Below are 14,394 nucleotides of genomic sequence, written 5' to 3'. Positions count from 1 at the left end.
GTCGCAGTCGCGATTCTAGATATAAATGTCATCGTCACGTTTTGAGATATTGTGTTAATAATTTATAATACGGATGACTCGGGCGTTGATAAAATTTAATACAATTAAATTATCGCATGATCTGCGATTGGCCCTTCTTTCAGTGTTTAGAAATATGTAATAATTTCTGTTCATTCCTGAAAAGATGAGTAAACGTTGCAGATAGTTTTTCGAACGATTAGGAACCGTCCTTATCGATGCAATTTTGGCTTCACGATTCCCAGTTATCTATCAGTTGTTCAGTCGGTAAAAATCCTGCTGCACGTTTTATTCCGAGTAGGTTGATATTTGAAAGGAAATATGAGTTACATACTATTCTTATTTTATTAGAGAACAAGGTGTAACTTTTATTTTTCTCAAAAAATCAAGGATGTCCGAGTAGAACGTGTAACCATTTTGCAGCTATCTCTCTCGCACTCATGCAAGCACCACGCAAGTGATACATCACCTTAATGGAAAGAGGATAACTTGGCAATATTGGTGATTTCTATATTATCGATGTGCAGATTACATAATTTTTTTATGTGGAAAAATGGTATGGATCATTCGTTCAGACACTTCCATAGCGAATTAGTGTACCAAACAAGTGAAAGCGTATTTTCAACGAATCCTCACGATTCGAGGAATTTCTTGGCCTGAACTTCCATCACTCCTACAGCTTGCCGAAGATGACACAACTCCGAGTGCTTTGATATTAAAAAATGTATGATGCAGTGTTTCTAATTTTTTTTGCGGCTGTTTTACGATGTTTTTAGTATAGTTGTATTGAATCGAACACACATTTACCATATAAACAGGAGTACATTTTTTGAAAAATGGAATCACATTCATGTTCGTAATCCGATGTACTTGGCAACTTTTGTATTTATTTGAAAACGTTCTCTTTCTTGAATGAAAAGTCTTCCAACCATTGATTTCCATGATTTTATAGGTGACTGGTCAAAAACCATAAATGTACTTGTCTCTAGTTTTTTACAGTATTCACGCTGTATGTCAGGTTTAAAATATACTTCAAGTAACATGCCTTCCTTCATGCATACGCAAACTGCGATAAAAACCTATTTCTCATGAATTAATCTCAATTAATAATTATAACTAATTATATAACAAATAGAATTTTTTGTACCTATTCTGAAAAAAATATTAAGAACTCCAGACGCTATATCATGTTGCGGAGTATTATTCAGGCATCACGTAGGCATTATGCTCATTTTAAGATTTATAATTCCTATTGCATTATTCGAAAATTATCAACGAAATTAATTTGAGTACCAAAATAGCTCGGTATCGGCTGAAGGTGAACTATTTGAGAAATTTTTGGAATTTCAAGAACGTTAATAGCTTGTAAAACACTGAAAAAATAATCTGCCCACTATGGGTGATGACTTAAAATTTTTTATATGGTATCACGGTGTTTTTAGAACTTTTTCAGATTTTTAAAGCACGTTTTTTTTTCAAAAATTTTTTTTTTTCAGAAATGAGAGATGTTCGGAACACTAAAAATATGATAAGGATGTTTTTAAGACTTAATGCGAGCATGTAAAAAAAATCAAAGAAATCCGAGTGGATCAGGGTCACAGGTTTATACACTTGGACTGGAATACCTCATGTATTTTAAGAATCTTTTTGTTTTTTCGTCCTGAGATGTTCTACTTTTGAGATTTGCTGTCAACAGCGATTCCGGGAGTGCTATTTTCAACACACCCTTATACAAAAAAATACCACGGTACAAATTAAAAACAAAATTTTTCCAGTACTTCTGAGTGTGTAAAAGATGTGTACAAGGTTTTATTTAAATCCATTCAAATAAATTTGATTTATACAATAAACAAAAAAAACCTAAAATTCCAACGTTCACACTGTGTTCATAGCCCTTCGAATCGTCTTATACATCTTCATCCTTGCACCGTTATTGTTTACCATACAAAGAAATGAGGAGATATTCAATATTTCATATAAAGTAAATTGGAGAGTAAATTCAAACTGTATTATACACGACTGAATAGTAAAGCCTCAGACCACATGTTTGTGAGCCTCGGCTTCGCCTCGGCCGACAATCCCATGTGATCTGAGACTTTCCTTATTTTCCTGCCCTAGGTGTGTATACGATTTTTCTGTCCGACGCAGGCGGAATGCCACTTTCCGCCCGGAGGGCTGAAAAAAATTATTACGTTTCACATGATGAAAAAAAAACAGTATTAAACCAAGTCCAAAAATGAAATTTATAAAAATTGAAAGCTAGTCCAACATAATTGAAAATATATTTTTCTTTAAAAATGATATATTTTTGAATACGAAAATTGGTATGAAAAGGCTGTGTATAGCATACGATTCTATTTATCACAAAATGTAATGCTGTTTATATGGTAAATGTGTGTTCGATTCAATACAACTATACTGAAAACTCCGTAAAACAGCCGCAAAAAAAATTAGAAAAACTGCATCATACATTTTTTAATATCAAAGCATTCGGAGTTGTGTCATCTTCGGCAGGCTGTAGAGAGTGATGGAAGTTCGGGCCAAGAAATTCCTCGAAGCGGGTCGTTCTGCATATAAAGAACTGCTCTCACCTAAATTTTTGTGAACATCGGAGTTGATAGAAATCCGTGGTGCACGGTCAAAGTTAGCGATTTTTCGTAAAATTTCGAAAAAGACCAACTTTGGAATGATATTTCTCTAGGCTTCTTCACGTGATCCAAATTTTCCTCAGGACTCGCTTGAAAGGTATGAAAAACGAAAAAAATGAGCCATATTGGAAGTTAATTAAGCTAGAAATGAGCTTGTAGCATCAATTTGAAAAAGGTAATTTTATTGAAATTTTCAATTCCTTTAACCTGATCACAATAAAAGGTCTCTTGATCTGAACGACTGAACCACGTTTTTCTATAATCTAGATGGTATACTGAAGGAAACGGAATCAATATTATCTGACTTGAACGTAAAGTCTTTATGTGAACCATCATCTTAAAACGAGGCAAAAAATTTACATTCTTTTACCTTTATTAGGCTCGTTCTCGTGACCTTGAGCACTTGGAGAGTTGAAATTTGGTATTTGAGAATAATTTTTAAGGTACTTCGAAGTACCCAAGTTTGAGCAAAATCGAAAGACTCCTCTCGAGAAATTGGGCGAAATTCAATAGATCTACTCATATATATATATATATATATATTTATATACGCCGTGTGAAGATGGGTCAAAAGTATTAATTATGCATGTGGGAGAAAAGGATGAAACAAATGTAGAAAGAGAGACGTTGATCGGATCGACACGTTCATCTCTTGGTCGCTCTTGAATTGGCAGTCGTGCAAAATTCAATGAGGGAAAACCCACTCGTTCACCGAGCGGACGACGAAACTTATACACCTGGCGGTAGTGGTCATTCATTTAAAATTTTGCTCGTTAATACTTTTCTCATACACATGTCGCTTCATAATTGCGTATAAAAAAGGGCCGTATAGAAAAATGTTATTCGAATATAAAAAGTACAAAAGTGAACCAATAAATTCATCGTTCTGTCATAAAATATAATGAACGTCGTTGGAGTGTGCACCATTATCGCAGTTTCGTGTACAAATATCATCCGATTCCGAACACCATGCTGAAGGATCGTTCCTTTCTTTTTTTATTCCGGGAGTCAGTGTTTCTACGAACTATTGAGAAATAATTACGAGTCCACATGCGTCAATGGCTGAATGAAAAGTATACGTGCATCAAGAAATTTCGATTCGTCGTAAATCCGAGTTGACATTTGTTTCAATAACTTTTCCTCATTAGTCACCACGCGTCTCAGGCCTTATATACAATGACATTTTGTCAATCCATTGTTGTCGTGGAAAATTGTCAGTTTGTGCGATCTCTTCATCTATGTATAGTGCGGCAGCAAAATTTCCGGAGAAACCGTTTTCCTTTTAACGTTTTCCGTATAGTACTTTCTGATATTTTTTATGGCGAAAATAAATATTGATTTGTCTGGAATATAGAAAAAAATTCATCAGAGCCATCTTATTAATCAAGAAGTTGAGAAAATGAGTTTGAGCATTTGATTAACGAGTTGCAAATGAAATAACGATTCTTCGTAATTATACAGCATGCTCTCGTCGCCCAACGTTTACAGTATACACAAACGGAAAATCGTTGAGTTACCGAAAAATATTCTGCATTATTTGAACACCGTGATGGTAGAAAAATAAAATTGTGGTAAAATATTCGAAAATATACATATTTTCATGCATATTGAGTGAAACGTACACTACCGGTCAAAAGTTTCCGGACAAAAGTCCGGAAAAGTTCTCGCACTCTTTTTTGTGCCACGACGCCGCTAGTCAATATATCGGAATGCAACAAGACGCATTTTAAAGGAGAGACATTTGGCTTCAATTTGGTTTTTTTGAAAAGTTTCTACGACTTTTTTTACGTGTGCTACACCATATTGAAACGGTTCGTTTTTTGGCGTTATTTTTATCGTTTTTAACTGGACCGCGTTTGGAGATAAAAATTTTTGTCCTTAGTTTTGCGAGCGCGTCTTCAAAGGCACAAGCCTCAGCTTTAATTTTGTTTTTTAAAAAGTTTGATACGATTTTTTTCGCAGCATTATCTCGTTTTTAGTAAAAAAAGACAAATTTTAGAAATTGACGTGTACCGCGAGAACTATTAGATTTCGAGGTTTGTTGCAACGATGAACTTACGCTCGTATATTTGTCGTTACTCCCCCGCGTAATCGTCATCATTTTCGAGGAAAGATCGTTTACGTTATGAGAAAATACCACCTCGACGAATTACAAGAGCATAAGAGAAAACGTTAAAGAGTACAGTCGCGTGTATGTCGAGAGATTCTCTTGGCTTGGTCGTCTATACCGAGACGAGAAACAAATACGTGCGTAAGCGAAACTGAAGAAATCTTTACACGTCGTACTACCGCAGAGCTCGTGCTGTTCAACTGTTCAAATTCATCCTCGCTTCTCTGTACACGCGTAGCGCAGCTTGTACTTCAAATTAATTTAAACGTCTGGTGAATTTTCGGTGACTGAAGAGTTTTTGTTGAATGCTCGTTATTTTTCGTCAAATTATTTATTACTTTGACGAACCAAAACTTTTTTCCGGTCGATATCGTAGATGCACTTTCGGTTGCTGCTTCAAACGTTTGACATTTGTTTTTTGTACTGTGATCAGAACGAAAGTTATCAAGCGTTTAAACCACAGTCATCAATATTCCCTTTCCGAAATAGAATAATTGCGTGAATGCAATGTGTTTGGAACGACTGAAGTGTTTAATTAAACGTTAGTTAAAAGAGTGGTATGAAAAATAGTGATGAAAAAAGTTCGTTTGTCGTTTATGAAATCGTCACGTCGTAACTCGTCGATTCATCGAGTTATTTGCATCGATCTTCGCCTTATTATTATTTACGAATGTTCGTGTGTACACAAACGCGTTGACGTAGTTTGACGTAAAATTATGCGCATCGAAATTCAATGAAGTAACGAAGGCGAGTGTTCAAAGTGATTGGTATAGCGAAATTCCGCATTTACGATCTCTTAATATAAAGTGATTGTCACAATATAGTATATATAAATATACATAAATAATATGATACGTGTGAGGTTTTCCAAAACTCGAGCAAAACATGTGAATCGACGAGAATTTTCATTATTACCTTTTTCCTTCTGTCATTGAACGTGTTGTTCAACACCTTGAATGGAATTTACTCGCATTTCAGAAACACGAATCTTTCGAGAGTGACAACTCTTGTTCTCGCTCGTGTACGCGAGTGACAGTAGTTGAATACAAAACTTTCTATATAATAGTGAGAGACTGCGTTGGAATATCTTGTTCAGTGAAATTTCACTGTTGGAAGTCTCGACGGAGGAGCTGGAAGAAAAAAAAGATAAAATTTGGAAGAATTTTTGGAAAAAAACTATTCTCCATTCGACATCTTTTTTTTTATACTCGTGAAAAATTGGGAAAAAGGAAAGCGACACACATACAGAATCGAACGTGTGACATGTGATTTAAACATTTAGTCAGCGTTCACTCGTGTCTCGTTCACAGCCACAAACTCATCTGGTGTGTTTTATCATGCGGCCCGCTAAATCGCATGAATAACAAAAATACCAACCGTTCTATCTATTGATGAGTGAGCATTTATAAGTGTTTCCGGTGTCGTTGTTACAAGAGAAAAAAAAGGATGGAATTAAAAATCTTCATCGCTGAGATTTCGGTATGATTACATTCGTAAATAATGAAACAAATTTGAAATATTAATGTTCGCACATATATCGAGGTGTAAGAAAAATCGGTCAACTCAGAACGCAGTGCCTGTCATAATGTATATAAGAACGTTATTGTTCCATATGAAAAGAAATGACAAACGTCAGATGGCTCCGAAATCCACAGCTGCAATCTATCCTCGTTATAGAATTTATTTTGCAATTTTTACATATTAAAAATGATTCAGAGTTAAAGAAACATTGATATTGAATCGGTCGATAAGTGCTTTTTACAATTCGAATCCTTATGTCGGTGGGAATGAAATGTTGACTCTCATGGGGATTCACAGTGGGATTTATTTATATTTGTCATTTATTTTTATCCACCATCAACCGATTAACTCATCGAAATGGTAACTCGAAATTTATCTGTGAAATCAATACTAGTCTACACATATACAACAGTTCATTTATTTATCTCGAAGCATTCTGAGAAAATCTCGAGTTCAACGTTCTCGTAATTAGTGTGTGACAAGCGCCAATACTCATAGCAAATAATACGTGAGTCTTGCTGTTATATTCCTCAGTTCTCTTTTGCTTTGACTTCATCTCTTAGTCCTTGCAGCCTTGATCCTGCATGCTGAGTATACTCGACCCCTAATCGCATGTCTCCATGTGCCTATAAATATAGGTATTATTGGGTATACTCTTCCGCCGCGCTCGAGTGCGTCCGACATATATATGACATATATCTTATATGAGAGCCCGCCCGCAATAGGGTATTACACCTTTTTTGAAAACTGTTTTAAAATAATCCTGTGATTGTAATAAACTAGTAGAATTTTTATTTCAATTTTATAAGACCGAAAACTGTCTGGAAAATTATTTTTTATTTATGATTTTCAATTTTCGCGCGGAAACGCTAGCCGCCATGTTTTTTTCGGTTTGGGACGTCACTCCGTTAGTAAACAATATAATTGCGAAAGACCAAGTCATAAGATTTGTAAAAATAATGAGTTATAGTGGTATATCATTGGTGTCTCGTGCCTGAATGCAATAATACAAGTGTAAAAATGCCACAAAAATTATGGATTCATCGCCACCATCAACATATTTATCATTGGTAGATTTGTACTATCTGCTTTCACAAAACCGTTTTCCATAATGCGATTTTAATCAAATGAATGATAAAAGTCCACAAGCGTGCATAATAACTTGTAAAATTTCAAAATAACACGGAGCGCACAATAAGAATCTAAATTGTTTACTATCGGAGTGACGTCACGTTGGAATCCAATATGGCGGATGGCGTTTTCGATATTTGAAAAACAGTTGAAAAAAGACGATTTTTAAAATTGAATTATAAAATTTACATTGCATTTTTATGAATAAATATTGACGTTTCTCGTTTACTTTTTACGAAATCTATCATAAACATGCATTTTTATATATTTTTTTACATGGTGTAAAATACCCTATTATCTAAGCGCCGCACCATGCGAAACGCAAACATCCTTAAGGAGTTTCGGTACAGAAGTCTAAATTCATCAAATTTGGTGATAATGTTCTTCAACATCAAGTGCGAAAACACAATTTTTTCAAAATTTTCTTCTACCTTGTTATCGAGTAATTACGCATTAAAGTAGATTTCTTATGCCCGGAATGTATACCTACATGTATATGGAAATGCTATACTTATACACGTGAACTTTAGTGATGAATTACTCGATAACTGTGTAGAAGAAAAATCTTAAAAAATTTGTATTGTCAAATTTGGCACGAAAGAATATGTTCACCAAATTTTATAAAATTCTGAACTTTTTGAAATTTTTTATGTTTTTAGCATGGTTTAGCATGGCACCATTGTGTCGCCTGTACCGAAACTCCTTAACTCCCTTCTTCCTTTTAATATACGTGCATTGGCATCAATTATTTCAGTCAAATAGTGAAATATAAAGTGAAATATGCAAAAAAAAATCTTCAGATGAGAGATTAATTTGTGGCATTTATCTACTTGATTCGTTATTCGATGAGTCTAATTATCTGTTACGGGATTACAAGTGGCGCGGTGAAAGTAACTGATACAGCGCGCTGAAAATAATCAAACCAAGACGGAGCTGCTCTCTATTCATTGCGTAGAAAAAAAAAACATTGAAAATTATTCAGCCTTCAAAAATCATGTGATATAATAAAAGTTTAGTAACGTTTTAATAACACCGTTAAGAAATTTCAACGCAACGTGATCCTACTACGAAAAACATTGCGCCATAAATATTTATTTGTGTCTACTTTGAGAACTTGCTACTCATTCGGATCTCTCATATTCTCGGGCAAAATATAATTTTCTGTAAAGACTGAGAGAAAACGTTTTATACACGCAAAACCCTTCGCTCACTTGGCTGCATTCTCGGCCGAGGGGGAGTTTGCATCGCGTGCAGCATTCGTGATCGAGAAAACTCCACGTGGTCGTTTTCCCGCTATTGTATATGAGTATATGGCATGGATACTTGTTCGTAAATGTCCGTTTCAATGTAGCTTCACGTCTCTCAGACTCTCGCTTATAAAAAATTTCAATGAAATTATTCGAAATCAAGACAATTTAGGTGACAATATAATCGCTCCGCTGTGTCTAATATATTCCAATATATTCAAATTTTTATATATTATCTCTCTGTATATGCATTATTAAAATTTTCCGATAAAAATTCTTTACCTACAGATTCTCGCAATGGCTGCAATGCTGAGGGTAAGTGAAATCGAGGGATTACCAGCAGCACTGCGAGTTGAGGCGATCGAGGAAACTGATTACGCTAAAGTTTTGGCACTATCCCTATTGTTCTACGAGGCTCAACGCTCTGGAAAACTTCCCCCTGACAATAGAATACCGTGGAGGAGTGATTCCGCCCTTGGCGATCGTGGCTCGAACGGCGAGGATCTTACCGGCGGATATTACGACGGTAACGCATTCATACTATTTATCGTATATATAATTTATTTGTATACGATTGATCTAACTATGTCTTGATCCTGCTCGGGCATCATACAACAGCAATTGAGATAAACCTATCGTTTGATCGGAGAAAAATAATATTCAAAGCAGTCCTCGAATTTGCAAGACGAACACTTTGCTGTTTGCATTGCTATAAATGTGATTCGTAAATGGTATAAAACAATCGATTGTGCGTATACTGAAAAATTTGAATGAAAAACTGATGACTCATACCGAAAACAGCGGGTGACTTTGTAAAATTTGGATTTACGATGGCCTCTACAACGACCCTGCTCGCCTGGGGTGCACTCAGTTGGCCCGAAGCCTATGAAGCAGCTGGGCAACTCAATGAAATAAGAAAGTCAATTAAATGGGCCACCGATTACTTCATCAAGTGTCACGTCAGTGAATTCGTTCTTTACGGCCAAGTTGGAGATTTCACCATTGATCATACTTTTTGGGGAAGACCGGAAGAGCTCAACACGACCAGACCAGCGTTTAGGATCGATCCAGAACACCCAGGTTAATAATTTAATTATTGACTAGTATTGCGCTATCGAAATGGTAATTGAATGTCGAGCAATATTTATTAGGAAGCATGGTTGAAGGCATATGATTAACAATGTATAAAGACACGTTATTATAGCGAAGTTTCTCGATCAGCACAAATCCGTGTCGAATAAATTAATTACCCGAGAATGCATATGCGTGGAGACGTGCGTGTAGGTATTGAACAATGAAAAGAGGTAGACATATATGTATGATTCTCGAATATGAGGGATTCTTTGTCAAACCAGCCACTTTTTTTTGACCATCTCAGTCTACCCCATAACTGATTATATCAAAGTACTACTAAAAAGCACTCTATGTGAATTTTTTCAGATTTTTAAATTCGTAATTTTAGAAAATATTTTTTTTTTTTTCAAATGGATATATCTCGGAAACTTGAAGTAACTGAAAAAAAATGTTTTCACATAAAAGTTGTAGTTTCGTATTAGCTTTCGAGCGGATGACTCGAAATAATTTTTACGTTCTGGTAACGATGACTTTTTACGAAAAAAGGGGAGAATTATTTTTTTATTCAGAAACAGCCATTTTTTTGGCTGAAAAAATTACAGAGTTTTCCAATATGTCTGACAATATCGCAAAAAAATCGCTAGAGTGGCACGGATCGAGGTTCTAGGGTAAAAAAAAATAAAATCACAAAAATTAATTTTTTTTTATTCAAAAATAGCCAGTCTTTTTGACTGAAAAAATTACAGAGTCTTTCAGTATTTTGGAGATCTCGATCCTCGATCCGTGCCACTCTGCCGATTTTTTTGCAATATCGTCAGACATATTGAAAAACTCTGTAATTTTTTCAGCCAAAAAAAATGGCTGTTTCTGAATAAAAAAATAATTCTCCCCTTTTTTCGTAAAAAGTTATCGTTACCAGAACGTAAAAATTATTTCGAGTCGTCCGCTCGAAAGCTAACACGAAACTACAACTTTTATGGAAATACATTTTTTTTCAGTTACTTCAAGTTTCCGAGATATATTCATTTGAAAAAAAAAACAATATATTATAAAATTATGAATTTAAAAATCTGAAAAAATTCACATAGAGTGCCGTTTAGTAGTACTTTGATATAATCAGTTATGAAGTAGATCTGAGATGGTCGGAAAAAGAGCGGCCGGTTTGACAGAGAATCCCTCATATACGAGGTGGGAAAGATTCACGGTGCGTCCGTTTTGTATTCGTGGTAAGCGCGGCACGAGAACGACACGGGAAACACGTTGAAATTTAAATTTCGCACTACGCGGTTCCTTTCGATTGTCCTCGTATATTGCGTATAGAACAGTGCTTGGTATAGGAGCTCTGGGGTAGCGCACACGAGAAAGACGAGGCTCTATCCTTTGAATTTATCATGATAAATATGGGATTATCGTTATGACGGTTATCGGGACGTGACAAACGCCGAAACGTTGAAATTTCATTGGTTGCAGACTTTTTTTGGAGCAAAGCAATCTCATTGGAGCAAACGTTTGAATTTGAATACGATTCATCAATTGCCGCATTGCGTGCAGGTTGTCGTCTCGCAATTTGACAAAGCCATTTAATACGAAACGAAAGTTTACGATTGTTCAACCGTCAATTGATTCTGGGCAAGATTCTTTACTCGAATTATACTGCACTCATGCACGACCAAATTTAAGAATCGTTACGTACACATGCTGTATTAATTGCGTCAGCCTCGGTTGCGTCATATCACACGCATGATTGTGACAAATTATATAATTCGCATCGAATTTTTTATTGAGCAAAGTAATGCGGTTGAAAATAGGATCGTGCTCGTTTTCTTTTTTTTTCGTGCACATATACTCTCTCAATTGGTCAAATTCACAGGTTCGGATCTCGCGGGTGAAACAGCAGCGGCTCTCGCGGCTTCCTCTATAGTCTTCAAGAACTCCGATTACAATTATAGCGTCGAGTGTCTTGAACACGCTCGTCAACTTTATAAATTCGCGAATACATTTCGCGGCCTTTACCACGAGGCTATAAGAGGTGCAGCACAATATTACGAGAGCACAGATTACGGTGACGAACTTGCATGGGCGGCGGCCTGGCTCTTCAAAGCAACCAACGATTCGCGATATCTCGAGGATGCTGAACATCATTATCAGCATTTCCATCTCAAAGAGAGACCCAATGAGTTTTTTTACAACAAGAAGGTCGCGGGAGTTCAGGTAGGTGCATTCCCTATAAATATCAGGAGAGCATGAGATTAGTCTCTTTAACAAAAAACAAAAAAATCATAAAAGACTGCTGCGTGTAATGAATCTTATTTGGACCAACTTAGTAAGTTTTTCTGATGTGAGATTCGGCCAGAAATGTTCATAACATTTTCTTACGTTCGTAAACACGAAAGAAAACATTAACTCTTATTTTTTGATGATGAAAACAGGTGCTGCTCGCTCAACTTACTGGCCAACCGGAATATCAGAATGCAGCGCGCGCGTTCTGTGACTTTTCGGTACATCAGCAGAAACGAACCCCCAAGGGACTTCTCTATATCGACAAATTCGGCACTTTGTGCCATGCCGCGAACGTGGCTTTCGTGTGCCTCGAAGCCGCCGACACACCGGATATCGGTAATTCCCAGGAATATCGTGATTTTGCCAAGCAACAAATTCACTATATGTTGGGAGGTGCAGGTAATTGTAACAACTTTATTATAAGAACATTCGTTCATTAATAAATCGAGATATTTGTTACTAAAATAAAAAGTATCGATACGATTATATAGCCATCGAGTTCGTACAATGGATGGTAAAACAAAAAGGTTTGATAAAGATTTTTCTGTAACAGGGAGGAGTTACGTGATCGGTTGGGGAAGGGATTCGCCTAATCAGCCACATCATGCAGCCGCTTCTTGTCCAAATCGTCCAGCCCCCTGTGGATGGCCAGAATTTATTAGTAAAAATCCAAATCCTCAGATTTTGCACGGTGCATTAGTATCTGGACCGGATGAAACTGACAATTTTCGGGATCGTCGAGAAGATTATGTTTACACAGAAGTGACCCTCGATTATAACGCTGGATTTACGAGCGCTCTGGCAGGTTTGCTCCAACGGATCGTTATTAAAAACGTCGATTGACAGAGAACTCGCGTCGCTGTTTTTCTTCGTTTTATAAATTTTGTTCGATATCTTCGATTTTTTGTCTGATCTTCATGGAGCACCGATTTTATTACTTGTCATAATTTTTCATGCGACGTTGCCCTTTAAGGTAGTTCTGTATGTACACGTACGAGCTCAAAAGTTTGGGGCGCGGCGTACAATGAAATCCAATGCTTATACCGTGCTGCCGGCTACACGGTTTTGTCAAAGCTTGTACACTCTGCCTGTCCTACACAATCATGCCTAATGCACGAATACATACAATAATAGAAAGGTCCTCTGCACATATAGAAAGTGGCGCTGTACATGTGGCAACAACGCCATTCTTCGGTATTACTACAGCGTCGAGCGTCAAAATGTCAGCATTTCCCGAAATCTCATTTATTCGTCGTGAAAGAAGTTAAAAAGTGTTCAAATGGCAATTCGATCGAGAAACGTGGTCGAACATTTGAGAAAAAAGCTTTCATATTGTTTTGTATTGCGTCTATCAGATCGCCGCACCGTACACTGTTGCCACGTCGTCATGCGCTCGTTCCGCATCACATAAAATTAAAACAGTTCATCAGTCGATATCTCCGGAACTAGATCATCAAAAATTTCGCATTTTTAAAATATTAATCTCACAACAGTACTGAATACACGACTGATTTTGCTTTAAAGTCGTAAGATCCGTTTAGAGTCGGTAATAAAAAATGTAAACAAAGTGCTATCCAGTGACGTGTTAGGTACAGGCATCGCGTACAAAATGATCCACTTTTAATCGCGAATATCTCGAAAACTAAATGGTGAATCGATTTGAAATTTTGACAGTCGGTCCATAAAGACTATTGTTGCACCATATATAAGTTTCAGTCAGTTTTTAATATTTCAACAAAAATACAGAATTACCTTTAAACATAGTTCGGTCAGTTTCAACGTATCCTACGTTTTCACACAAAACGAGTCTTCGGTAAGAAGAGGTTTCGATTATCCATGACAAAGAATGTCCAAAAAGCATTCTACTGCGTATTATAAAAATTGCTGAAATTATTACGCGATGCGACGAAACAAACTAAATTAATTTTGTATTTAATGATTTGACCTTTTTAAAAAATATTTCTCTCTAAAAATTGTTTTAAAAAATTTCTTATTCAGAGTCTTTGGAATATTCATGAAATATTTGTGATCGTGGAATATGAAATATGTATCTACAGTTGTATGAAAAATATAAGGTGCGAAAACAAATACATTTTATTTATTTGGCGAAAGCATAGAAATTCAATGTTTTTCCATCGAGATACTTCTTTCTTTACACCACATATTTCAATTGATTAACAGTCTCGTAACGTTTTTTGTTTCCACCTCTTAAGATATTTATTTACTTAACTCCGTATATAAGCATACTTACAGACCATTTCGATCATTCATCATAGAGGATAAGTAAGAAATCGTAAATCGCTTAATCGTTAATGACTTTATTCAGATAAAAGAGCTAACTATGGCAATCATTTTGTAATGAAAA

The 14,394-nt window shown here is 36.0% G+C and overlaps 1 protein-coding gene across 4 annotated transcripts; it reads left to right on the top strand.

The window, feature by feature from the left end:
* The first annotated feature begins 3,345 nt into the window (after positions 1-3,345).
* On the top strand, positions 3,346-14,117 carry LOC122406397 (endoglucanase E-4-like). 4 transcript variants are annotated; one of them, XM_043411820.1, is made up of 7 exons: positions 3,367-3,409; positions 5,755-6,255; positions 8,964-9,201; positions 9,477-9,755; positions 11,620-11,960; positions 12,179-12,428; positions 12,583-14,117. In XM_043411820.1, exons 2-7 carry the CDS (start codon positions 6,223-6,225, stop codon positions 12,870-12,872), a joined length of 1,431 nt encoding a protein of 476 aa, XP_043267755.1. In that variant the 5' UTR covers positions 3,367-3,409; positions 5,755-6,222; the 3' UTR covers positions 12,873-14,117. The 4 variants fall into 4 exon arrangements, with proteins under 4 accessions (XP_043267757.1, XP_043267755.1, XP_043267754.1 ...); XM_043411822.1 differs by lacking the exon at positions 5,755-6,255 and having other exon boundaries at positions 3,346-3,409; XM_043411819.1 differs by lacking the exon at positions 3,367-3,409 and having other exon boundaries at positions 4,594-6,255.
* The last annotated feature ends 277 nt before the right edge of the window (positions 14,118-14,394 follow it).

Source organism: Venturia canescens, chromosome 2 (genome assembly GCF_019457755.1).
Source record: "Venturia canescens isolate UGA chromosome 2, ASM1945775v1, whole genome shotgun sequence".
In the NCBI taxonomy this organism is placed as follows: Eukaryota; Metazoa; Arthropoda; class Insecta; order Hymenoptera; family Ichneumonidae; genus Venturia; species Venturia canescens.
Note: the sequence above shows the minus strand (reverse complement) of the source record. Positions and strands in the feature narration are given on the sequence as shown.

What these genes read in the sequence shown, in the direction of transcription:
- LOC122406397 (XM_043411820.1), top strand. Translation starts at nt 6,223, where the DNA reads ATGGAATTAAAAATCTTCATCGCTGAGATTTCG. An exon ending in TACCGGCGGATATTACGACG is followed by an intron (nt 9,202 to 9,476) that starts GTAACGCATTCA and finishes TACCGAAAACAG; the next exon opens with CGGGTGACTTTGTAAAATTT. An exon ending in GATCGATCCAGAACACCCAG is followed by an intron (nt 9,756 to 11,619) that starts GTTAATAATTTA and finishes TCAAATTCACAG; the next exon opens with GTTCGGATCTCGCGGGTGAA.